At 42.5% G+C, this 27,553-nt stretch overlaps 1 protein-coding gene across 3 annotated transcripts in view; it reads left to right on the top strand.

Moving 5' to 3' along the window:
• Positions 1-571: 571 nt before the first annotated feature.
• Positions 572-27,553, top strand: part of LOC308398804 (E3 SUMO-protein ligase PIAS1-like) — a 52,872-nt gene continuing 25,890 nt past the window's right edge. The window contains exons 1-2 of one of the 3 annotated variants that reach the window (XM_080885617.1): positions 572-633; positions 26,286-26,781. In XM_080885617.1, the coding sequence (XP_080741743.1) occupies positions 610-633; positions 26,286-26,781 (520 nt within the window). In that variant the 5' untranslated portion in view covers positions 572-609. Of the gene's footprint in view, positions 634-15,312; positions 15,334-19,134; positions 19,456-26,285; positions 26,782-27,553 lie in introns of those variants that run through there. The other 2 variants (XM_080885618.1, XM_080885616.1) reach the window with 2 other exon arrangements.

Below are 27,553 nucleotides of genomic sequence, written 5' to 3'. Positions count from 1 at the left end.
AAGGAGGTTTGCAGTGAGTTTTGTTGAAATCTTTAACTTAAAAAGATTAAAGCAGTTTTATTACTGATTGCAATGTTTTGAAACAGACATTCTGCTCTACTATCTTCAACTTGAGTTTAACATACTCCAGTCTAAGGTCAGCTGATCAGTTGCTTGTGGTTGTTCCTAGAAGCAGACTAAAACACAGAGGAGACCAGGCCTTTGCGGTTACCTAAACTTTGAAACAGTCTGCCTTTTTACACTATTACCTCTGCAACACTCAACATTTTTAAAACCCATCTGAAGGCACATCTTACTCCCTAGCTTATGATTGAGTTATTTTTGATTTTGTGTCTTATCTTATATATATATTATTTTTCTTTTCTTTTTTTCTCAGTTTGTACAGCACTTTGGTCAACCTGTGTTGTTTTTAAATTTGCTAACTTGATTTCTGCCCTATTCGATTCTTTTGTAGACTATTCTAGTCTATTCTATAGACTCATTTTGCTCCTGTTTTTCCTTTTTTTAAATTTGTGCACCTAAACGCACCGCTGTGCGCGCTCCTGCGGATTCTCTGCGCGTCCCAGTCATGTGACAACACCTCACCACGCCTGCGCAAAGAAATACAAGATGGCGGAGAGTGCGGAACTGAAGGTAAGGCGCAGCCTGAAATCATTATAAATTTACTCGGTTGCGAAGCGATCGATTGTTGGGTCACACAGTTCTTCAGGGGTTTAAGTCTCATGGGGCAGAGATCCTGTCAGATTTTGTGTTTATTGGGCAAAAACTGCCGGAACTTTATTGAACCCGCGAGCGCCAAAGCTCGCACGAGCATGTTTATGTTGATATTGAGACGCGCTGGTTTGGCTGAACTGACCGTTTTCTTCGGCACACCAGATGCTGGCAGGGCGGTATTCACTTCACAACCAGTCTCTGCCTCCTCTTTAACCCCGAAAGAGACGGTTCTTCTCCTCGCGGCAGTGGCAGTTGTCTCCGTGCCGACGCTCGGCTCGTAAATTCGGAGAATATAATGTCGGTTTGCAGGCTTTGACGTGCCGACAGCCTCCAGACTGTCAGTGTGTGTGTGGACATGACAGCGGCTGCACGCCTGTTGGTTTACGTTAGAAATAAGTCCCCTCCGGATTAATGAGCACTTATTAATAATTAGAAACTGTCGTGCGTGGTGTCCGGGCAGAGGCCGAGTGTGGCCGCGGGCGGAGTAACACTATCCCGCCTGCTCAGTAATACCAGCGACTCCTCCGTACCTGTTGATACACGCACAATAAGACGCACCGCTTCGCCTAACGGTGCTCCTGCAGCTGGTTGCCGTTATATCAGCACCAGGTGCGGCTTCCTCGCCAGGGCATCCGACGCGCACCTTATGCGCTGTATTGCCTTGGCAGCGTGGCAGAGCCCAGTTTGAACATATCTAACAGTTATTGATCAGAGTCTTGGGCTATTTTTAGATCCCTCCCCCCCCGGTGTGTTTCCACTGCCTGTCCGGGATCTGTGGATCTATACATGCTCCTTTGTGCCAGCTGCTGCTCAGCTGCACTCACTATAATGAACAGGTTTGTAGATACATCCTCTGCCTATATTGAAAACACACGTGTGGTCTTAATATAAAGCTTTGCAGTTCATATTTCAGATATGTATGAATGTGTGTGTGCAGCTCTTTTTTTTGAGACACGTGTTTTCTCCACATTTTTATTTTCTTAAGTGCTTGCAGTAGGGCAGCAGCTGCTGTTTATTTTCATTGTCATTTAATCAGCAAATAGTTTTCTAGATCTCCCAGTGGGAAAGAGTGCGAAAGCCTAATCTAAGAAATCACCTGCAAACAGACTGTCTAAAACATAGAGACCCAGGCAGTGAACTGATGATCAGCTTTTTTCTTTAGATTTGCCTTTATGATTACCCGTCAGCCCACAAACATGGCTCTAGCCCTCCTTGTGGATTTTTTTGGATTGTACTTCAAATAAAATTTGAGCTCTAGCACGATGTGATGAGCGTGTTTAGCATCATGTTTGGAACGGGGTAACAGATTTGTGCAATGCTGCACCTGCTGATATGCACGAAAAGAATGGTGAGGATTTCTTGCATTGATCGCTGCTGACTGTTCAGTAATGATGAAATGCTGATGAAACTTCACACCGAGTATTTATAGATTTGCAGCATCATACAGGAGCCATAAAAGGTGCTGAGGAGAATCTGAGAAAGTGATTTATTGGTTACAGTTTCAGGTCTTTGAAAGTGTTAAACTTACAGTGGTCATGCACTTACGATTTCCCGTGGACAGTGTCAGATCAGTGACAACTCAGCTGATCTGTGGTATTCAGAAATTCAAATAAAATTGGAAAAAGGGTTTATGCAGCAATGGCATTAAAAAAACAAAAAGAAACAACACTTTTTTTTTTGCCCCCTACTTCTTGAACTGTATGGTTGCTTTTTGTCCTAAGTGTGTGTTTCTAGAGCTCTGCTCAAACAAGTAAGGCAGTGAACTTGTTTGAAATGCTCGACCTGAGCTCAGTGTAACAGCCCAGTATGCTGTTACACTTGGTAAACCTAAAAAAAGGTGCACTTCACCTGTTAAACGAGTAGTTGCTTGCCAAACCTCCTGCGTGAAAGGAAGCGTTTGATCACTTTGAGGGGCTTTAATTGCGTCTTTCTTAGAAGATGCCGAGGTAAGAGTGAATCATTCTAGTGCAAATTTCAGAGTGCATTCCTTCCATTCCTGAAGCATTTTAATCAAATGGCTCGTGAACAAAGAGTTTTCCGAAAGATGCACTTTCTTGCTGAGCAGCGCAGATTCTGCAGTTTTGGAATTTGCTATTAATCCAAAGTATGTCCAAAAAATGAAAAACAATTTAAAAAAAAAAGTGAAGCCCGGAGCGATTGTGGCTCAAGAGTTGGCAGTTCGTCTTGTAACCGGAAGGTTGCCGGTTCGAGCCCCGGCTCGGACAGTCTCGGTCGTTGTGTCCTTGGGCAAGACACTTCACCCGTTGCCTACTGGTGTTGGACAGAGGGGCCGATGGCTCGATATGACAGCCTCGCTTCTGTCAGTCTGCCCCAGGGCAGCTGTGGCTACAGCTGTAGCTTGCCTCCACCAGTGTGTGAATGTGAGAGTGAATGAATAGTGGAATTGTAAAGTGCTTTGGGTGCCTAAAAAAGCGCTATATAAATGCAATCCATTATTATTATTCTTAATATCACATCTCAGACCTGTGGCAACTTTTTAACAGCTGCTTTAACGCTGTAAGATTTCAGCACCCATCAAAAATGAATGCAATTAGGCAGAAATTGGGCAAAGGGAAAACAAAAACAATAATAAAGCAGGCATCTCTGCTCCTGGAGCTCCCACACAGCTCTCTGCAGAGTGTGGGCATGCATCATAGACCTGTAATTGGCCAACAAAGCCCAGAGGAGGTGCAGGTTCAGCTCCTTTTCAGGAATTACAGTTTGCTGAAAGGTTACAGAGCCAAAATCATACCCTACCCCTGCCTTAAACAAGTGACATAGACACTGAAAAACACTTTATAAGACGGGTGTGAAAATAGAGTCAGCTCACAGTTGGGGATGATTCACAGTGCACCCATGATAATTTTAACACAGCTAAAAATAAAACCAAACTAATTTTATCTTTATTTATTTATTTGTTTATTTATTTTTCTGTTTAGGCCAAGCTGCAATTCAGATTTGATGATGTTTCAAATCTTTAATTGAAAAGTGGCAAAGCACAAAACGGCTGCTTTTCTAACAGACAGGCGTCTATGTTTCATTTTCTGGATTTGAAGTTGTTGTTTTTTTAATTAAGCTTATACGCTTTTCAGCACTTTAAGGCTTCACTTAAACTCATTTTTGCAGGATGATGTGCTGTGATTTGTTTTATGTTTCATTGAGTGATTTTTAGTGTTTATGTCAGAAAGTTCCAGTCGCTCACGGGGATGTGAGCAGATCAGATGAGCTCCAGGACATCACCATTTTAATTCCAGCAGCTCCTTCACACCTGAGATTTTCTTTTTAAGTGTTATTTTAACGAATTGAGGGTCTCTTCTGTTCTTATACACCACGTTGTGGTTTTGTCACTTTGGGTGGCATCAGATAGCTGAGATGTTGTGCACTGGGTTGGCTGGTCCTACTTCTGAGCTTTTTGTGCAAGTGTGGAACTGTCACAGTGTGTGAAAGAAGCGAACGGCATTAATGAAAAGGAAAGCGTGTTAAAATCGGCGCTCTGGCAATCTTTAAGCACAGCTCTCTGCTGTAGGAGACGTACCGCTGCAGCAAATGGTTTTCCATCGTTGCAGTCGAGCAACAAATGTGAACTTTCTGATGTTTAAAATAAGAATCTGGTTGATAGCCAGTGCTCTAACAGTGTTTGTGAATATTTGTCTTTTATTTTTATGCCGGGGAGACAAATATTCATTATTAATGAATAACTGTCACAGTGTCTTTGAATGAGGACAAATTGAGCTGGTTCAAAAAAGAAGGGAAATAATCAGATTCTTTTATGAGGGAACTTGAAAAAGAAAGTAATTGGCTTTTTTCCTGTGGAAAAAAAATGACCAAAAAAAGAGATTAAAAGTTTTAAATTTATTTCCAAATGAGTCGCTGGTTATTTTTGCTCCTTAATGAGTTAGTGGATCGAGCTGTAACGGCAGCCACAGTTTGGACGTGTCTGCTGGATTGTTTTGAATGTCACCAAATAATGAGAAATATCTATTGCAGTGTTCCTAAATGTCAAGGTGACTTCTTCAGATGAAAACCCAGTCTCCGATACAGTGTGCTGAAGAAATGCATTTGTTTTGGGTTGCTCTAAGAAACCCCCCCAGAACTGTCATTTTTAGTTCTGCTACACACCCGTGAGCCACAGTATTACAGCTAATCTACAGATGAAGTGCATGTTATAGTTATCATGCACATGCAGCGAACATCTTCGAGTGGACGTGTAGTGTATGGGAGAAATGGGCAGGTGCAAAGACCTGAGGGCCAGCTCGTTATTGCCGTGCGATTGTTTTGGACCTGAAAGGATCCGCAGCTGACGTCTGAGTGCCAGATATCACAGCCACCTTCAGAGGTCTTGTCCAAGCCTTGGCAAAAGACCAACAGCATTAGAGGTGGGACATGCTGTTCTGGCACGTCACTGTATATTGGTTTGCACTGCTGCGCGTTACCTTCAGGAGGCCTCAGGCTGTTTATTATCATACTTTGTGTGGCGAACTGCCGCACGAATCTGCAACGCATGTACTCTCAGACGCAATCCACGCTTGTGAAAGCCTCTGATGTTGCCAGACCCCCCCCCCCCCCCACACACACACACACACACACTCACACACACAAAAAGGAAAAAAGAAACGTGTCCTGTTGCGTTGCATTTTGTTTCACAGGAGTCCCGATCCTCCTCGGCTTCTTTGAACTGTCTTCTCTCTTCTCAGGAGCTGCAGCAGCAGCAGCAACCTGGCAATACAAATAACTGTCTGTGCGCTGGCGGCTTATAGGTGGAGACAGTCTATTTGTAGAGCCTGTGGCTAGGTTAATCCCTAATGATACAGGCACTCTTCTCTGCTCCCTTACATCCTTTCAGCACCTGCCTATTTCTCTCATTGTCACTGTCATTATCACTGCAGCTGATTTCCAGTTTAAAGAGGAGCAGACGTAAACGTGGAAGGGGCTAAGTGTGAGTGATGACTGCTCTCGCGTGTTCGGGTATTCGCAGTTGCGTTCTTACGCCAGAAAACTTTTCATAGCATCATCCCAGATGCAAAAATGTAAAAAAGAACAAAAGCTGTGATAGGTGAAGACGCACGACAGCTCAGAGCAGATGGCGTAAATCTCACAGTGTGAAACGTGCGCCAGATGTTGCACGTCTCATCTTTTACAGAGATGTCAGAGGTGCTTTGCAGTGAACCAGCAGGAACAGACGGCTGCAGAAGGACAATTATTTTATTTATTTATTTATTTTTTTGCTGCTTCTCTGAATTCGGTGAAGTTTAGGTGTTTTTACTCCCAGATAACAAGCGTACTTTGTCGTGAGGCGCGGACTGATCGTTCAGTCGTTTAAGCTCAATTATTGTCTGATATGTTGCCACCAATGAGAACACGCCGTCATGCGGTTATCGATTTTGTTTTTGTCCCCCGTTTTGTTTTCTTAATATTTTTTATTTTTTGTGCTGCTCTGCCGAGACTGAGCTTTTCATTACTCCTGTGGTGATCTGTTACATAGTCCTGTTGCCGTGGAAACATGTCACATTTGAGATGGACATGGGTAGGCAGCAGTTTGGAGCTCGATTGTGTGTTTCCAACTGGAAGAGAGACAGAGGCAGATATCGCTCTCTTTTTTTTAAATATCTTTGAGTATTAGAGATGTTTTGGTGTGAATCAAGAGGATGAATGAATTTTGTCTCCAGCGAGAATTTATTTGTTATTCCTCTGCAGGCTTTTTGGAGTCATGTGTGCTTTTTAGACCCTCGCCTTGGAGTTAATAAATCTCTCCAGCCGCAGCTTTGTGCAACTTGTGCGCCGAGTTTGTTATGCTGTCACTTTGCAATTTGTGATTCATAATTCACCCATGATTTGCTGCAGTGTGGCACAAGTTTTTAATTCATCTGTGCCAGCGCTCAACATGGCTAGAGGCATAATGTTTGAGATTTGTTCTTGGTCTAAGGACACTGTGACCTTAAAAACAAGTTTTTTGTTTAATTAATGCATGTTTTTTTTGTTGTTGTTGTTGTTTTTTGGTTGTTTTGGGGCCTTTATTGCTGACATATTTCAGATATTCCAGATATTCAGAATTGATAACATTAATCTGTGGTGCCTTCCTATTAAATCCTTTCATTGCCAGAGGCGCATAACCTCCAGGCGGTAATAATTCTGGGTTTTTATAATATTCATCAGGGTTTCGCTGTCATTCTCCCAATCAATCATGGGTCTTGGTGCAGTTTGTTAGGCTCCAACACAGATTACACAAACAGTTACTGAAAGAAAAAAAACCTTCCTGAAAATTACTCCAAAGGCAACACATGGGAATTCATATTTGTAGTTGCTGTAAACGCACAATGTATGGGACTGTATTTCGATCGGTGCTTAATTACACATGACATCATGGGTGAGCGTGGCTAGATACTATTCTGCTCATGTGGCTCATGGCAGCGTAACTAAAGAGTTGTTTAACGTTTTCTTTGCAATTGTATTTTGTCCATAATTGGCCAGATAATTAGGCTTTCATGCTATATACCTGTATGCACAGTTAAGTTTTAGAAAGAGAACATTTAATATTATTGTGTCATCAGCTAGAAAGAGATCCTGCACGTTTCCCTTCATGTATGTTTATGTTTATATAATGACACCTGTGTGATCACTGGGAGAATGAAACCGACTGCAGATGATGTCTCTGAGTCCTAAACAGTCGGTTGTAGCTCAAAGCGATAAAGATTAATAATAGAAGTTAGTGCAGGGTTTAGCCTCTTGAGTGACCTTCAACCTGATTGATGGCAGCTTATGGCACAGATTCACCAAATATTCCTTATGGTTCTTTAGACAGTAGCCTGCTGCGAGTTTTATTTATTTATTTATTTATTAATGAAAAGACATCTGCATTCTTTGCTTGAAGGACTGAATCAGTGAACTTGCAGTGATGATCCAGTGGATCACCTCTTACCTCTAAAATGAGGGCTGGGATTTCTGGGTTGGGATTACAGTTATTGCCCATAAAGGAATAGATTTCTGCAAATTCACATGCGGCACAACGATTTAATGATTTGGCCCAGTGCAGAACAGCTGTCTAGAAGCTCTGCGCTGGAAGGTAAACATACACCCAACCTGGATAGCACCTGGTGCACTCCCTCCCCCTCTCTCTACATGACTTCAGGCTCCCTGTGCTCAGAAACTCCTGCTAGAATACACAAACGGCCTCTAATGTTGAAGTGAAGTTGTAACTCTATATCAGCTGGTGTGATACGCTTACACTCTTCTTCTTCTTTACTCTAACTCTGATGTTTAATGCTAGAGACGGAGAGACGGATGCAGTTGTTGGTCGAGAAAAGCAGTTGGTACTTTGACGTTTTCCTTCGTTAGCATCTTTTCTAACTAGCTTCAGGGCAATGAGAGGATGCATGCTGAGTTGTGCGTATACTAACATTTCTGTCTCTGCTTCTCACTTTTCCATCTCACCTGAGTTGCTCAGCTGTCATTTCTAACTGCCAGGCCTAGCTTAGCAGCTCACGGTCACGTCTTGGAATCGCCAACGCATTTGTGTGTCCACTAAAGACGGTGAGAACAAAATCATGGGAACGTACTGGACAAAAGATATGCTATTCTCTCGCACAGTTATTTTTAAAACGGCAAAGCGTGCACTTTATGCAAAATGGCCCGGGGGCAACAGAGAGGGATCTCACAGCTGACGAGTAGCTAGCTGAGAGTTTAACTCGCGTCCATCGTGAAGGTGCAATGAACAGAGTGAAAGATGATTTTCTTTTTTCTAGGTGATGCACTTAGACTTAGAATAAACACCCCTTCTCTTCTGAAAGATTGAAAATGTGAGGATGTAGTGGCAGTTATTTGGTTGCCAAATGGTTATTTTGGAAAGTTCCACAAGGGAGTTCCACAGTACTTCATCATGCAGTCACCTAAAGATAGAAAAATGGCACATACTCACGGGCACTCAATGTCCGGTGCTCCTTCAGTTGTCTCGCGTCGCAGTCTTGTATCATGATGGTAAAAGTGTGGCTCAGTATTACCTCAGAGGCAAAGTATTTACAGAAATTGCTTTTACAGTTTTCAGTGAGGCTGGCGGGACTGTTGCGAGCTCTGCAGCCGCTTCATTTGTCAAACAGGTTGTTACTGATGACACCACAGCCGTAATTTCAAAAACATGTTACTTAGGAATTGGGCTTTTGGGACGCCCCGTACTATCAAGTGTGAATAAGCAAATTCAATTAGACGACAGGCTGGAACAATAGGAGCGCACGTGTAGGGATTAAAGCGAGCTCAGGTTTGATGTGTGTTGTCTTTCTCATTTTGAACTGACAGCTCGTTTAAAATCATCGGTGCGATGTATCTTTTGAGATGTAAGGCCGTGGAGAAATTGAATCGGGAGGCTTCATTCGGTGCAGACGTGGCCCTTGCACCCGTTAAAGCTGCTGGGTTTCTCTGAATGAATCTCGGGATTGGACTCCCAACACTGGAGAAGCCACCGTAATAAGAAAAAGACATCTGTGCTCTTTGCCAGCAACATGTTTTCTGCACGGCCTGCTGTCTCCTGCTACCGTTTCTACTATTCCCCTTCATCTCGATGCGCGCCGACTTCTGCCAACGCCACAGGATTAAAACGGTGAACTAGAGGGCCAGAGGAAACTCCTCGTAGCTCCGCTCTTCATTTTCTCACCAGAGCAACACATCGGGACTCGGTGCTGTCGTTCTCAGCCTTACAGTGTTAGTTGCGTCCTTATTTCTTTAACACAGAAGTGAGGCCAGCAATAAAATCAACAGGCGTTTCCCTCCCGCTCAGCTGTTTGGATTGCTTTGCCGTCCCTCGGCTTTGTCAGTTTTTTCGTGCCAGCTGTCTGCGTCCACCTACAGCTACAGTTTAACTGTGTGCTTTGGTTGCTACCAGCACCATGTACCTGCAACGTTCTGGCAGCAGATCACAAACGGCCTCCCATTACAACTTGTGCCATTGAGCGTGGAAGGGGACTGGTATTTAGATCCGCTATCTGCCCATGGCATGCTGGGACTAGACCTCAGTAGCCTCAGGTATGGTGGCACAGCGTTTAATGCGCTAATGATTAGAAGAGAAGTATTACTGAAGTCGGTCCAGCTGGGCGGCTTCATCTGATCCTGCTACGGGGGTAAAGGAATAGCCTCATCCATATTTTTGACCCAAATACCATCTTTTGTTTGATCCATATAGCACACAGTGGTTTTGATACTACAGAGGCAGGAGGGAGAGAAAACAAAGGGCGGAGGTATTTCAGAGTTAAAGCCTGAGTCAGAGAAGCTGGAAGGCTAAGAGGTGGGGGGATGGGAGGACAAAGAGGCGTGGAGGATGGGGAGGGAGCTGGCACTCAGTATAGAGCCCTCATGCCGAGAGTGGGAGCTTTATATAATGGCCAGGTAGTGTGCAAGTTCTCTCCCCCCCCCCCCCAAAAAAAATAAAATAAAAATCCTTCGCTCCCCACCCCATCACCACCAAATCCACCTACACAGCCTCCACACAACCACTCGCAAACACACACATCCTGCAGAAACCTTTGCAGAAACTGCTTGGCACAACATTATTAGCCTCACCATCTCCCAGTCTCCAGGGACTCCAAAGCACTGCATTACTGTTCACCTCCTCAAAACCAAGTATATTGCAGTGAATTTTTTAGCTCTGCCAGCAAACACAGAGCTCAAAGGGAAACAATTTTGGCTGCTCAAGGCTTCTAACGCCGGTCTGGTGTCGTATAAAGGCTAGAGATGAAACGGCGTACAGTGATACACACGCTGAAATCATTCTTACCAAGATCTGAATGAGAAAAGCTTAAAGTGGTCAGTTTGATCATTAGCAGCTTCGGCTTAATCTGGTGGTGTCTTTTATTTTGAAAGCCACATATGAATGCAGTCTGTGTTGTGGGTGATTATATGCTGCGATAGTGAAGAAGAAGCATCTAGTTTTGGCTGCCTCCTTATTCACATGGGGCAACCACAGCAGGTCGATCCACATGTTTGATTTTTCTTTGTTCTTTTAACACCAGATGCCCTTCTTGAAGCAACCCTATAGAGATTTTTGCATCTCCTCCTGAGATCGAACCAGGGATCTTTCACTTGAGAGGCAAATGTACAAACCACTGTACTGTAGACCTCATAAATCAGTGATTGATTGTCTGCATATTCTTTGTTTTTCTCGACATTTATCGAAATTACTTCACGCACTTTTTCATTGATAATTAAGATTTGGATGTAAAAACAAGGCATTGACCCAAACTTAATATCCTTAATAGCCACTGCCCAAAAAACCCACGAAAAAAACCCAATGTGACCTAACTGGAAAGACAGAACAAAATGAGTCATCAATAAATAAATGACTCAGTTTGCTAACAGATCATGCAGATTTAGAGAAATTAACTTCAATATTAAACAACAAAGTGACAGTTTTTTTTTTTTTTAAAGAAAAGAGAGAGTCAGTTCCTCTTATCATACCCAACATGCAATTAGAAAAAATCACATGCTAAGACTGCCGATCACGAGTGGTACATACAACCCACCTTATGCACTTTGCTGTTTCACTGTACTGTTTCTGTTTGTTTCTATGTTCAATTTTCTTTAAATAAAAGCTGTTATCCCCAGTCAACCCTGCACGGAGAGGTTTAAGGCAGCATGAATGGGTCTGTGGCTGTCAGCTGACCTTTGGTCGTGACTCTGGGTTGAATTTTTGTCGGGCATCGCTCGTCTTCGGTGAACACGGCATCTTTGTTGGGGGATGGAAATTTCATTTGATCATATTGACATTTAAATGTTATTTAACCAAACGCACAGCAATGAGAGGGGAAGAGAGAAAGAAGGGGACGTGTGGGCGTTACAGTTTATTCTTCTCAATGATTTTATTTGGTGCTTTCATGGGGAACTCACCTGTGTGTAATGCAGAGCCTGAGGAAACCTATGAGTAGCGCTTGGGATTTTTGCTGCTTATCAAAATGTGCAAGCTTGCATCAAATGTGTCTGATTTGAATATTAATTTGGCAGATTTAAGATTTTTTCTTGTACATCAGCTCGTCTTCAGTTGGGAGGCAGTTTTTCCATAAAACATTTAATCCGAAGCTTCAAAGTGTGAAGTGATTAATGCCAATGCTGCAAGCTTCAAGTTTAACTCAGTATCAAGGTGTGGTCTGGCGACTTGAGTCTCGGTGTCGTCATGCGGGAAGGAAAATATTTATGGTGTTCTGTGTCACCTCAGGCAATGGAAAAAAAGCGAGCCTAAATTTGTCCTCCTGTGCAGGCTAAATTTGTAGCAGGCTATTTCAATCTCGCACCCAATCTTTTCTTAAGCCCAAGTGGAGTTAATCAGTGGTATCACAAATCTCTGAGTCTTTGATCAGCTCCTGGGAAATGTTGGTTTTTGAGCCGGTTGTGGCTTTTCAGCTGCTGTGTAGGTTTGGTCTAGTACACATGAGCAAAGTGTCGGTGTGTGGTAAATGGTAAATGGCCTGTATTTATATAGCGCTTTACTAGTCCCTAAGGACCCCAAAGCGCTTTACATATCCAGTCATCCACCCATTCACACACACATTCACACACTGGTGATGGCAAGCTACATTGTAGCCACAGCCACCCTGGGGCGCACTGACAGGGTGCATGTCATATGACGGTCATGCGGCTGAAGAGTGCATTTGAGGTTTGCATCAGCATGCTGTGCATAGCTCCTGATGTTGTGTGTGTGTGTGAGTGTGTGTTTGAGTTCCCATGCATTATTTCTCATCACATGCTAACTCTTTGTGTGCCAGTTCTGCGGTGTGCTTTTCCCGTCTTTGTGGTTGCCCTTTGCGTGTGTGCTCAATTGAACTGAAGTACTTTGCATGACAACTGAAATGAGTGTGTGTGTGTTTGTTTTCTAATTTCCTGTTTGCACCTGTTCTTACTTTCTCTTTTAGCATTGTGTGATTAAAATTAAGATAAAAGCACGCTGAGAAAAAAAAGACAATTACACGTAGACGTTTCACAGGAGGAAAACCACAGCTGCAGGTGAAAAGTTATGATGGCTGAATTACACTTTGTTCTGGTGTTGCATATGCGTGCTCATTGTTACACTGTCATGACACCTGGGACATCTGAATAGGATGAAAATGTGTAACTGTACATTTAAATGCTGAGCTTTACTGTGATGCAATTTATACCTAATGGCAGCCATAAATATGAGTGCTACAAATGTATGTAGCAGTGCCGAATGATTGAAAAATTTGGGGAAAAGTTGACTTCAGCTAGTCCCAAAGCTGGTTCTGTTTGGTTTAAATCCAAAAGAAGATTATTATAGTTCAAATAAAGGTGAAGAGACATTAATGAGCTTTAGGCTTTTAAGTGCCAAAAAGATATTAACATTATTTAAAATCCCTCACAGAACAAATGTTACACACTGGTCGAGACAAGCCTCGATGATGTCAACGCTTCCAGTAAGAATGGCGCGTCTCCTCTTGCATAATCATATGGAGACATTACATTGTGGATTTTTGTCATTGTGTTCTATACTTTAGTGGGCAATGGTGATTTTATTGTACTGTCCTGTAAAATAAACGCCTCCACTTTGAAATACAGCACTTCATTTAAAAAATTACTTTGATGCTTAGTTTGCATCCTTTTCAGGTCTAAATAATCCCAGATAGCTGGGCAAAATTAAAATTGCATCCTAGCTCAGGTCTCAGTAGGTGTACCTTTTTGTATAAAAGAAAACGGTGATTTTAATGAGTTTTGTGTCTTTATTCTGTTATTTCTTTGTTTTAGGGAAAGTCTGACAGCCCTGCTTGCCCACTTTTTAGCAGTCTGAAGTAAGAGCGAATCTAGAAACAGTTGAATATATTGTTTCTTTAAAAATCTTATTTATTGATTGCCAGCACTCTACTTCACCATCATGCTTCCTTCAATCGGTAGTTTTTGAGTAATCATTCTGACTCAGAACTTCTGCTTTGCTCTCACCTTGGGTAGAAAAATAAAAGCGCAGACGACAGAGCAAGACAAAAGGCAAGCGAGCTTTTATCAAGATGATGTGAAAACGCAGTTGACGTCAGTACTATCACCAAAATAGCAAATTCAAACATACGTGGAGCTGATAACTAGTACCGATTAGGAGTTTCTCAGTAACCAGAACTCACTGCCTGTCAAAGTCGGCAGTTTTCGAGGCCGGTGGCTCTCCTGACAGAACAGCCTATTTAGGGCAGCTCGGGCACTGACCACTTTCCAACACCTCATCAGACAGACCCCCGTGCTGCCTGTTTCCTTTCATAATAGCTCCGCTGCATTTACTGCAGCTCAGCAGCACCAACAGGTGTGTGAGCAAAGCGTGTACCATGTATGCTGCATGCAGGCATTAGAATATGCTATTTTCAGTTTAGAGCTGTGTTTTTAAACTGATGCTGCAGTGGAGTTAAAAAGCAGGAGGTGTTATTTCAGGTGTCCTGGATGTTAAAGTCCTGGTGGTTTTAAGTGTAAGATGACTGGCATTTGGATCTATTTCAAGGCTTGAAAGGCATGACGTTTTCATAGTTGAATCATCACTTCATAATCTGAGTAACCTTGAGTATATCTGTGGGGAGCGCTGTGTGCACATAAAGCTTGAGGGATGGTAACTACAACCTCCCAGGTGCATATTAGTGAAAAAAATGACTAAACTACTCCAAAACTGCAACAGTTAACAATGGTTACATGAAATGATTGAATAGTGCGAAGAGAAAAATCTTTTTTCAGTGTGAGTATTTGAACAAATTATTTCATGATCATTGTAAAACCATTAACTCATTTTTCTCATGTCTGCAAGATTTCAACAAATACTTTTGGAAGTCGTGAATCCAGTTGGTCGTTTTTGTGAAGTGTGTTCTGGAGGCCATGTAGAGCAATTTTGTGTGGAGGAAATTTCTTTCCTGTGAAAAGGTTTTAAAATAACCTAATATGGCAGGAAGTTGCATGATGAGGCGCTTTGAAATTGGCTTAATTCGATAAATTACTTGCTTTAAAAAATTAGGCGTATGGTTCATAAGTCATGTGCATGACCACACCTCCAACCTTGATCACCTAGAGTTCTTGAGGGACAGGCATGATGAAAAGAATCAGGAGGCAGTCTCCAGTCAGGGGCTCAATTTTAACATTTTTCACCGTAGAGGTTTAGGTGGATCGGCTCCAAAGGCAGAAGAAGATGATGATTAATGAGAAGAAATAAAATGAGTTTTATTTTACTTATTGCACCCAAAGAATGTTACTATCCATACCAAAAGGGAGAAGCTGCATCCTGAAATCTGTTACAAATATTGCAAAATAAACCCATATTCTAAAAATCACAAAAGAACAACAACATTTGAACATGTTTCCATGTCCCCAACAAAAGAGCTTAGCTGGGGTTTCAGCAGTGCAATATCAGCGTGGTGACCAGTAAATGTGAATCTGTTCAGCTAATGCGTCCATGTACCTCCAGCATGGCCACCCTCCTCCCTCCCGCCCCTCCCCGCTGTGTTTTTACTGGAGCTGTGGAGAATTTCATTCGGTTTGGAGGCTCAGCTGCTTTCTCTTCCCCATCCCCCATCATCCCTCTATCCATCATTCTCCACAGCTCTGGACACAGCAAATTATTACCCCCGCACAAACTGCTTTCCAGTCTGACAGGAATCTGCTGGGTGTCTGCAGGTATGAAAAGTCTAAAAAAGCTTTGAACGCAGTGTCCTCAGAAAGGCCTCTGATGGTATAAAAAAGTCTGCAATTAAATTAGCAAAAGTCGTGAGTATTTTCTCTCACAGGCATTGGCAGTAACGTTATTTGTAAAGTGTTTTTGTATGTGATTGCTGGCTGTCAGGAGACATTAGATAAATTAAATGTGGGACTGTGCTGCAGGAGGCGGTTAAATCCTTTTTGCAGAGTATTAGTCTGCGCATTAGATCTTTTAGAAGTGTTGCTACTAAATCAAATAAGTTCACTGGCTCATAATAGACCAGTTTAATCAAAATGAAACGAAGCATTTTTAATTTGTAAGAACATCCATTTCATGTCGCTTTAATTAAATAGCGCAGAATTTGGGGCTGCAGAATGATAGAAAAATACTTAAATATGATATAATGATAAATAATTGTTACATCGCAGCTAAGAAAGCAATACAGGAATTAAATTTCATTGTGTGTAAACCCTGAAAAGGTCATGAAGTTCTTGTTCCCCCAGCCCTGAAGACCTATTGGGAGAGATGATGTCAGTGCGTTCTCTTTTTTATGTTTTAAGTCAAGCTCCGAGTGAACACTAAAGAGGTGTACGCAAAAACAAATCCTTTTAAAAGCCATTTATCGGTGCCCAATTTGCACAGCTCATCATCCACACTGAAATGATGAAACAGTGGGGTATGGCTGAATGCCATCTTGCTCCCCTTTGGTCAACAAAAACAAAACTGTACATCACAGGGAACATCAGCTCAGTTATTCTGCTGAGTCTCAGCTCATTAAACCTCCCTCCTATTCTCTGTGATCACTGGTACTGTCTCCAAAAACACAGAGACTCTCAATTTATTCTTATCTCTTTTTTTGTTGTTTTTTTCGGTTGTTAGGTTATGCGTTATATATATTTTTTTCTATTTAATGCGGGAAGCCTGGCTAGTCTGATGATTGGCATTTGATTTAACTATTCATCAGGATCCTGTCAGCCTTTTGCAATACTGGCCTCCATCTTTCAGGGCTCTCTGTAAAGCCAGTGGATATCCTGGACAAACCTTACCGTGCTTTGCTTGTCATTGGTTATGATTGTGGAAATCTAAGAAAAAAAACAAAGCAACAACAAAAAAACCTTGATTGATTGGCCAAGAGCAGTCAGATTGGAAGCAGACCACTGACAGAAAAGTCTACTTAAAATTTTGTCCTTTATTTGGCCTCGAATCCGCATGTTTATATACGTGGTTTATAGAGATTAGTTGGTCATTGGTGAGTCGGAAAGTATGCCTTCATCTGTGTGTTCTGTGATAAAAGAGGTTGAAAGGAGGTGTAGATCTAATTGAACTCTTTGTCCAGTTGTTTTCTCAAGTCCTGGGAACAGATCTCACGCTGGTCTGTGAGACCTGTTGCTCAGCACGCCTCTGTTAGGCACCTGAAAAATAAATCTGCGAGCTGAACCTTGATGTTTCAGTGTTTGTTCTCTGCCAGTGGAGTTAAACAGGCAGATTAATTTTCGCATGGTTCCATCTGTTCTTAAAATTCGTGGAATCTTCGACCGTGTTGACTTTTGGTGGAAAAGCAACATTTTTGAGGCTCCTTTGCTGACTGTGACGTTGTTTCTTCTGTAGGTAAAACAATAGATAGACAGCTCTAATGAAGGCAAAGAAGTGTGTGGAGACCAAGCAGTGAGGATCATGTTCACAATGTTTTCACTGGCAGAACCTCTTAATGTCCTCTGGAGCTGCAGACTTTGAATTTAAGTAAGGGACTCCATGGCACTGAGGTCAGGATTCTAAGACTTTAATCATAACAGATACTGGTGGCTGTACCTTAGGAGGTAGAGCGGGTCATCTACTTATCAGAAAGTTGGAGGTTCTGCAGTGTGCATGGCTAAGTCTTCTTGGGCAACATACTAAACCCCAAGTTGGTCTCCAGTGCCTTTATCAGAGTATGAACACGTGAATGTTGGATGGCACTCAGCTGTAGAAAGAAGTGCTTGTATGAACAGGGTGAATGAAGTGAGTGCTTTGATTGGTCAAGTAGAAAACCACTATGTAAGAACCAGTTGATTTACCATTTATGCTTTGGATCATTGTCCATATAAAAGCTGCTCCATTATCTCTTGATAATAGCTCGTTTAGAAACTGCTGTAATCATACTAACTTAGAAATTCATTCTGTACATTTAAAGGTTTATAGTACTCGTGCACAATTGTAAGAAAAAGAGCCTGACTTTGTTTTCCTACCGTCATGCTTCACTTTGCATCAGTCCAGTTTGGTTTGATTTTTGCACATGAACCGACAGATCCAGGGAGGCTCAAGTCAGATGTATCCAAAAATAACGCTTATCCAAAAGCTGCAAATTTAATCTTAGCTGCCTTCTGTGGGTTCTTCAGTGGTTTGCACCATGTCTCTATTGATTCTCTTTGAAAGATTATGAGTTGAATTGTACGAGTGATGGTCAGTGTAGGGCTGTGTGATATGACTAAAATCTCATATCCCGATATAAGACATCTATTGTCCCGATAACGATATAAATCACAAAAATGTTATATTTTCTGTAAATTCTGTGAATCTCTTGCAGCTCAACTTGAGTGAAGTGTTTCCAGCTCGGCGTCGTGTACCTGGAGTCGAGTGTTTTAACCGACGCATAAAACGATATATTTTTAGACATAAGTTGTAACGGACGCCGTTTTCTTTGTGAGTATTTATTACGCAGCGTGCTGCGGGGAAAAGCCTGTTCTAACGTTTGAGTCTAAGGTTTATTTTTTAGGACCTGACGGCTCTTTTTTTTTTTGCTTCTGATCCGTAAATACGCTGCATACTCTTTCACTTTTTCACAGTTTATTTTGAAAAGTCTCAACAGGATCTTGAGCTTTATTGTGAAAGGTTTATGTGGAACATAAACAAGCGGACACGCGATGGTTTTACCGTCGTTGTTGCTAACGACAACGCATAAAAACAGTCGCTAGTGTGGTTATATTAAATATAAGAGAAAGAGAGAACTTTAAGAAATTAATATAGCCACTACAGTGACCATCAAAACGATGAAAAAATATTGCCGCGAACAGTTTATTTTGTGACATCACAAAACAAACGATAGCGTAAAATGAAACGATAGATGTTTTTATATCATCATCCGATATATATTGTTATATCGAACAGCCCTAGGTCAGCGGACTCTGAAAAGATTTTTAATGCTGTTTCTTGCTAACTCACCTGAAGGAATTTCATCATCCTAGGTTATTGTGAGATTCAGTTTTAACACCATGTTTTGAGCAGACAGATTTAGAGGCTTTTCTGTTTGATTTTTATTGTATTGTTTGTTTATATAAGCAAGAGGTTGTTGCAATAACAACACACCACAGTACGCTAAACCCGAGTTCATCTGCAAGGTCCATCCATAAATAGATATTAAAATACATAAAACCCAGCAACATGAGTTGGTCACAATAAATACATAGACTAAAATCACAAAGCAGTACAAGGTTGACTGGTTAACAACCTCCTGGCGACCTCCTTGTGTTTCCCAACCATTTGGCAAGTGGTTGCATGAGGTTGCTGGCTATTGCTAACCAAAAGTCCCAAAGAGGGGGCTGGACCACAGCCCTCTATGAGATTTGCTTCAGTCACCAGCAGACTGCCACAGTCGTCTGTGGCTTGCTTGGAAGATGTTGACTTCTTTGCAAACACTTGCTACATCTCACGGAGTAAAATCTGAAAAGGGCTTCACAAACCGGAAGAGTGTTTGCCTTCAAAGTAAATCAGCATGTTTTAAAAGGCACATCTTTTTTTGAAGGCAACTGTATTTGTTTCCGCTCTACGTCAGATTTCTTGCAGGTTCTCTACCCTTCAGCCAGTATTTGCATTCACGTTGGTGTCTTCCGTGCAAACTACCAGACTGCCAGTCTGCTTGTGACCTGAGCAATCTCACAAAGGTTTTCAGTGCACCACCAACGCGGCCAATTTCCCCCACTAACTCACAGCCGGTTGCTAAATGGTTGAGGAAAACTGGACTTGTGTTGCTGGAGCCTTAGACGAGAAGCAGCAGACCATTTATGACTACACGGCATGGTTTACATTTAAAGGACCCCGATCAGGATCCGGTTCGAGCTCTGCAGGTAAAAAGATCATCTACATAGGTAAAATCTGGTTTTCCAAATTTAATAACTTAAGTATACACATCTTACAGCTCCCACTGGATGCTGCATGTTGTTCAGTGCAAAGTGGAAACATGAGTTCACAGGGGAGTCTGATTATGTAACCAATTATGAGCGAGCTCAAGATTAGCAAATTTAATAAAACAATCAAAATCTTATTTCTTTACTTCAGTTCAAAACTGTGCACTTCAATTCCAGCATGCTTTGCTGAAAATGCCACAGACTGGTAAATGAAACGTCTCTGCTCTGGTCACCAGTGTGTGTGTGTGTGTGTGCGTGTGTTTGTGTGTTTTTGTGTGTGTAAGAACTCCCCTGTCACCACTAGCTACTCTCTTTGTGTTGTATCCTCTCTCCGTCTTTTGCTCTCCTTTCTTTGTTGCAGCTTCCTTTCGCACCTACATGTCAAGTTGTTTCACCGAAATAAGACAATGGAGCACATTCTCCCACAAACGAGCTTTGTTTAACCGGCGGCTTTTCGCCGCAGCCGAAGCAGCGACGACGCACGGCTGAACGCCGCATTTCAGACTTATTCTGACTAATAAAGTGAGAATGTTTTTCTGCTTTCATGTCGTCAGGAGAGCAGCAAGCAACATATGTCACACTGGTTGTTAATGTTGTGACACTAAATGTCAAAATACCTCTTTGATATCACTTTAAAGCAGTACATTGTTTTTCTGAGGCTTTGATCTGGGTCATGAATAAAGCAGGCACAGGTTAGCTGTTTCGTCAGGCCACTGCTTCTCTGTGAAGTGTGTGTGTGTGTGTGTGTGTGTGTGTGTGTGTGTGTGTGCATTAGAGTTTTTCACAAATTAACAGGCAAATAATGCTTTGTTTATAGCTGTCTGTAATATCCTAACAGGGTAGTCCTCGAAGGATTAATCTATTTTCATTCATCAGCTGTCGAATACAAACCTTATCTTCAACTATTTAAAGGCGTTTTTCCAGCAAAAGCACCCAACATTTGACGATTCCACCCTTTGAAATATTTTAAAAGTCCAGTTCAGCACTATGAACCTATTCTAGGTTCCAGATACATCACATTTAAACAACATAAGTTGACCCAAACTTCTTTAGTGCAGTAGTCCCCAACCTTTTTTGCGCCACAAACTGGTTTAACCAATATTTTCACGGACCGGCTGTCAAGGTGTCGTGGATAAATACAACAAAATAAAGTGATACGACCAAGACAAAAACTGTGGTATTTTGTAATTATATTAATAAACGCAAATTCACTGTGTAACTGTGTATCTCTATTAGCAGCGTCCTCCTGAAATGCGCCAACAATGCTGAGAGTAACATCCTCCTCTCTTCCCTTTTATGCTCTCTGGTCGCTATGGTAACGCGTAAATATTTCTTTCAAAATAAGACACACAACTGCAACACGGGAAAAGACCCAGGAAAACCGAGTTAACGATAAAGACCCTGAAAACCATGAATTTCACACCCGAACCTCAACTGCTTTAGAGACAGGCGCGTTTATATTCAACATCTCCAAAAAAAAAAAAGGAAAATGTTCTAAAATACACGAAAAGCTGAACGGTGTGTTTTATCGTATTAACGAATTATTGTTGAAAATCTGAGTGATTTAGTGCTCATTAAATGTTAAAAGTATTGGTATCGGCAGTACTGGCCCTGTATTTATTGGTATCAATTCAGCACCAAATTTTGCAGTATTGTACGGCACTATCTGTAAGAGTCACAAAATTAGAGTTTCACCTGAAGAAAAATCACACAGACACACAGATTTTTTTGATGTTACTCTTTGAGCTGTTCTCCTTCTGCTTGAAACTCCGCTTGGTTTAGCTTTGCTTGTGTGAGAAGAACACAAGGCTCCTTCAGATTAGAGCCATAAGCTGATGCAGTAGATTTTTTTTTTTAAATTTAGTAGATTTGCAGGTAAAAAAGAAAAAAAAAGTCTTATAAATCACTCGCAAATGCCGATCATCTGTTGTTGACCCAAAGAGATGGAGCCCGATGGAGGCCACCTGTCCTGGAAGAAGAGTGATTGACAGAGGGAAGAGAGTGAGGGCTGTGATCTGTTCATCTGTCGCTCCTCCAACACCTCCACAGCCAGTGTTTTCTCTCCTCTGTTTGTTCTCTTTCTCTCTGTCTCTCTCTCTTTCCCTCTCACTCTCTTTTGGGAGCTAGAGGAATGCTACACATCCGCAGTGTGTTGGAAGTTTGTGTGTGTGTGTCAGTTTATGTTAGGTGATGTTTGTTCTTGTCCGTATTTGCCTGTCTTTTGTGTGTGTTTGCGTTGAAGTGAGAGAGGGTGGAGGCGGGGGTTAGTGGCGGTAGGGGCTTAGCATGTGGGTATGAAATAGTGGGAGGCCGGTGTCCTTTTTTTCCACCTCCCCCCACTTGTCGTGCACATGCATATTTCATTGAAGTGGTCGTTTGTGTCGCCAGCAGGAGAGCTGCTGGATCGAACCAATAAACTGTGGGTCTCCCGATATCTGTCTGTCTCAGGATACTGAAAGAAATGATACTGGATTAAAATCCAAATGGTTGTTCCTGGATTTTTTTTGTGTGTTTTTTTTTTTTTGTTTTTTTTAAAGACATCTAGATTTTGAAAAATCCATCAAGAGACAGCTGCTGGCTGTGTGCTGCACCTGTGATAGAGCTTTCTGCTGTAGTAGCTGTCTGTCTTTGACTGATGTGTTTTTATAACTGCAGTGCACTTCAGACCAGAGGCATCAGAATTACATTCACATATGGTCGTCTGCCTTCTGTTTTCTGCCTTGACTCTGTGCAGCAACAAAGGACAGATCTATATTCTGACTGGTAAAATTTGTTTGCACGCCTTATTTACACGGTGGGGACTCACCTTTTATTTTGGGGAACAAAAAGAAAGTCCCCGTAACGTAAATCATCCGATTTAGGGTGCAGACCTGCTGTGTGGTTAGCGTTAGGCAAGCAGTGGTTAGAGTTAAGGGAAGAAAGAAACGAACGTAAATCAGTGCTCGCGAAACACAAATGAACGCGGATGTGCATGGTTATGCATATGTGGCAGCTGTACACAAGATGCAGTGTTTGGTCTGTAAACAGCAGCCTGTGCTCTGTCACTTTGGAGCCCAGGTTGTGTAAAATGGTTTCCTTTTCCTGCAGGCACTAAACAACCCCCATAAACTGGGTCATCGCAAAACACTAACTTTTAAGAACCTTGTGACAGTCAACTTCAATTCACTTGTAACAAAATTGATAATCAGTTTGTTGTTTCAGTAAATTCCTAATCAGGATTCGCTCAAAGTTCTAATTCAGTAGTTTTAAATCTAAATATTTGGTAACTTCTGGCACTACGTGAAATGCACTAACCAACCACTTCATTAAGTACACCTTCCTTGTACCAGAATCAACAAGGTGCTGGAAACAGAGATTTGGCTGCATATTGAGATGACAGCATCACACAGTTGCTGCAGATTTGCCAGCTTCCAAATGCTTCCATGTGACTCGCTGATTAGACATTGAGATTAAAGAGCAGTTGAGCAGGTATACCTAATAAAGTGGCTGGATATGTGTTTGTTTAAATTACAAACAACATTAAAAGACATACTGGTGCATTTTTTTAATATACTAACTGACATATTACAGGCCAAATACATTATCGAGTAGTATAAATATTGATGTAGTTGTTCATAGATATCCGGCATAGTGCTTATTCAAAAAGTTTCTGCACACCTGAAAGGGGGAAAAAAAGGCAAACCATATCCGATTTGTCATTAGTCTCTGCTCCACTTCTAGTTCTTTTGCTATTTTTAGATTTTTAGCTTCCTGGAAGTGCTGCTGCCCAGTTTCGTGGAAATCAAGTTCAATTTTTACTTTCGGAAAGAGGACAAAAGCAAAAAGCAAACCTGGCGAGCAGGGCAGATGGTGAGCAGCGATTGCATTGTTTTGGGCAACAAAACTGTGCCACCACTGAGATCATTTGCAGCAGATTCAATTCACTTTTATTCATATAGTGCCAGATGACAACAGCAGTCACCTCAAGTAGATGCTGTCCCTCAGACATCTATGGACGTTACAGCAGAACTGCAGCCTTGAATTCCTGACACTGAGGGACAAATTAACAAAGGATCTGAACTGATGTCTACCTTGAGGGCTTTGAGTTAGTGGGTCATAGGTTGAAGTCCAGCTCTCATTAGCTGCTGCTGCTTTTATACTAGAAAGGATTTGATTTAGACGAAGATTTTGCACAACACAACTCCTGACTTGTTTTGCCTCTCATTTTATCAGAAATGTTTGTTTGGTTTCAAATAGTGTCATCCTGCTGTTTGAAGTAGAAATTAGATTTGCTGCCTTTTGCAGGCTCTGAAACCTTCGTGTGCAATAGTGGAAGAAGATTTACTGTAAACTGTCACACTTCAGGGGTTTCAGTTCCGTTCAAAACTCCCGTTAATATAGCGCGTCTGTTTTAATTACGCACTACAGTCCTGTGGTCGAATGAGAGCCAGAGGTTGCTTTCACACCTGGGCCACCCCGTGCTAAAAACGAAGTGAGATTAACATGTACATAATATTCAAGAGCAATCCGATTTCACTTCTTTCACTTTCAACATTCACGCCACGACTTTGGCAGCGTTCTGGTCAAGTCGGGAAGGATTGCACGGAGGAAGCGAAACAAAAATTTTCTAGGTACGGGGCAGTTCCCCTCCTGATGATTGCGAAATGCAATTAGCAGATTTTATTAATGGAATTTACTTTGTTGTTGAAACATGTCTCCGAATCCTCCTGATGGACTACTGTGGAGGAGATAAATTAGATTGTGTGGGTTAGGTGGAAGGACAGAAAATCTATTTCCGCAGTACAAATTGAGGTTTGTTGTTTGTTTTTCATATGTAAAAAGTCCCCTCTGTGGTTAGGTTTTAAAAGTAGCCTAAAGTGATCATGTATGACATTTTAAATGTCTATTAAATGTGGAACCATGGGGTAAGTTTGCATCGATATATATGCATCAGTATAAAAAGCTCATTTAAATCTTGTATATTGAAGTGTCAAAACCTTTGCAGACGCATGCAGATTCTGTACATAAAACTAAAAATGACTCTGTGTGCGTGTGTGTGTGGATTACTTTAATCAAAGCTGACAGACTGGGCACCAGCAGATCTGTGCGCTTTGTCATTTAAGGGGTGTGTGTTTGTGCATTTTTAGCTCCTCTGTCATTAAAGGAGATGAAGGGAGGAAGTTTATCCAAGGCACTCTTAGTGTACCCTGTAGGTGTGCGTGTCTTTAAGGATTGTGCTACGATTGTGCTATATGGTTTCCTCATGTATAATGGATGCTGCTTAATGAGCTGATGTTTCATTTAAACGTCTTCATCCGCCCACTCCTTATCTTTAGATTAAAGAGCACGCGCTCAGCTCTTTTGCCCCGATCATTGTTTGCTCTTAACAATCTGACAAAGTCTTGCTTTCGTGTGAAGGAGCCGAAGCCTCAAACACACAAAGACTGAAGTGACTGAGGTTCCTCCAAAGCTTACTGGTTGTCACATCGAGGAAGTTGTTGCTAGTTGCAGATACTTAAGATGGATTTATCTCAGGTTATGGATGTACTCGTTACACTTGCTGAGAGTTTAAGTTAAAGCCCGTGGATTTATAAGGCAGTGAGAATCTTATTCAGTATTTGTACAGTCGGTTTTGCTAGATGACGAACTGCTAGTGCTGCTGGCTCTGAAGCTAAACTGAATGGCACTTTTTCCCCCATGCTTTCCTGCACCTACTCCATCCCACTACCCCCTGGGAGGTACAGCCTCAGTCTCACATTGTGAGCTAGTAAAAGACTCCTTTGTTGGTTAATGCTTATATTTCTCTTTTATTAAAAAAAATGGACAGTACAGTGCACTGCTTCCCAGGGTGAGTGTTTTCTGCAGCGCTTGGACAGGTGCTGTTCTCATGCACAGGTTAGAAATTAAGCTGCTCTGACTTATTGTATGCACCTCAGTGCCAGGAGGGAAACTGTATGGTGTGTGTGTGTGTGTTCTTTCTAAACATCTGTGAGGCAAAGTGTTAGCTGTGCTAAGCTACAGTACATCAGCGTGCAGACTCAGCTCAAATTTGGATCTGTATTAAAAAAAATGTAAACACGTAGAAATATAAATCAGCCAGAAGTCTTCGTCCGCAGCAGCTTCCTCGTCCGCCTCTCTCCGTGGGCAGTCCCGAGCGATCCAAGGCAAAATGAGAGTAACACTGCTCTCATGTTAAAAACAGTCCCCAACTCCAGCACCGGACACAGTAACAACTCTGCTGCTGTGGGAATGCGTCAGTGTTAAACTGGCAGAGGGTTTATTTAGATATCCTCTTCTCTGTGGAGATTTTTTTGTTTTGTTTTTAAGTTAAGTAATCATGAGACAACAAACTGTGATCTAGGCAATTCAATTTAAGGTTAGGCTTCTCCCTTATTTCCCAAGGGGTCGCCTCAGCGGATAGATCCAGATATTTGATTTGGCAGTTGCCTTTCCCGACAGAATCCATCCATTTATCCTGGCTTGGGTCGAGCACAAGGATTAGACCGGCTTGTAAGCCTCTAAGGCTGGGTTTGTGTCTCCTCACAGCCTCAAACCGGGATCTTTTTTATGTAAGGCAACCGTGTTAGCGAGAGTCCAGTCAGTTAAGCTGAATTCAAAGGGTCGATGGAGCGTTTGACGCTAAATGCTGCACAGCAGCTCAGTTTTTGTTACTTTTTGTAAAGCCACAGGCAAAAAATGACAACATGCTTTAACTACTTACTTTAGATATTTGGTATTGAAACTTGAAAGTTGATTGCTCATCGTCTTTCTCACCCCTTCCTCCACCACAGCAAATGGTGATGAGCCTGCGGGTGTCGGAGCTCCAGGTGCTGCTGGGCTACGCCGGGCGCAACAAGCACGGACGCAAGCACGAGCTGCTGACCAAGGCGCTGCATCTGCTGAAAGCCGGCTGCAGCCCCGCCGTGCACATGAAGATCAAAGAGCTCTACCGAAGACGTTTCCCGGCCAAAATGGTCTCTCACTCAGAGCTGGCCTTGCCTGGGCCGCACCACCCGGCCACAGCTGGAGTGGTCGGGGGAGGGGGCGCGGCGCTGCCTGCTGGCCTGACGCAGCTGGCTTACGAGGGTCACGCCGGTCACGGTGGAGCCCCATCGCCCGCTGCGTTACTGCCGCTCTCGCTACTCGGTCCTGGGAAACACGAGCTGACCGGGCTGACGCACCACCTGGCCTCCTCAGCGACACTGCATCCGGTGCATCCAGATGTTAAGCTCCAGAGGCTGCCCTTCTACGACATGCTGGACGAACTCATCAAGCCCACGAGTCTAGGTGAGGACATGTGTACGTGTGGCTTTTGTGTGACACGTGACTGCAACATGAATCAAATAATACGTTTTGTGTTAATTTTCTATATGTTTTTATTTTTGTATCAGCTGACAATATGAAAGCAAACCTTTTAGAATCTACAGGAGCAGTTTATCTTTCTGGCCCTCCGCTTTACTGTTTTGGCTCAAACACTCAGGCATCTGTTTTCAACAAACAAAGCCATATAAATCCACTGTACACAGGCGGCTCAGCTCTAAATGGTAAATGGCCTGTATTTATATAGCGCTTTACTAGTCCCTAAGGACCCCAAAGCGCTTTACATATCCAGTCATCCACCCATTCACACACTGGTGATGGCAAGCTACATTGTAGCCACAGCCACCCTGGGGTGCACTGACAGAGGCGAGGCTGCCGGACACTGGCGCCACCGGGCCCTCTGACCACCACCAGTAGGCAACGGGTGAAGCGTCTTGCCCAAGGACACAACGACCGAGACTGTCCAAGCCGGGGCTCGAACCGGCAACCTTCTGATTACAAGGCGAACGTCCAACTCTTGAGCCAGTGAACCAGTTACTACTCTCAGTAGCTGGTAGAGACCACAGAAAGCTTATGGAAGATGAACATAGCCACTATTTACGTCATTCGTTTATGGGGTCATGGGTTGAGCATTTTGGCTGAAATCCTCCTTTGTGGGTGGATCCAGCTGACAAATCAAATGTGGTATACAAATAAAGTTGTATTGTAAATCACGGTCAAAGCACGGCCATACAATAGT

The sequence above is a fragment of the Rhamphochromis sp. 'chilingali' genome (genome assembly GCF_963969265.1).
Source record: "Rhamphochromis sp. 'chilingali' genome assembly, chromosome: 6".
NCBI lineage: Eukaryota > Metazoa > Chordata > Actinopteri > Cichliformes > Cichlidae > Rhamphochromis > Rhamphochromis sp. 'chilingali'.
This window is presented reverse-complemented; position numbering and strand designations above follow the sequence as displayed.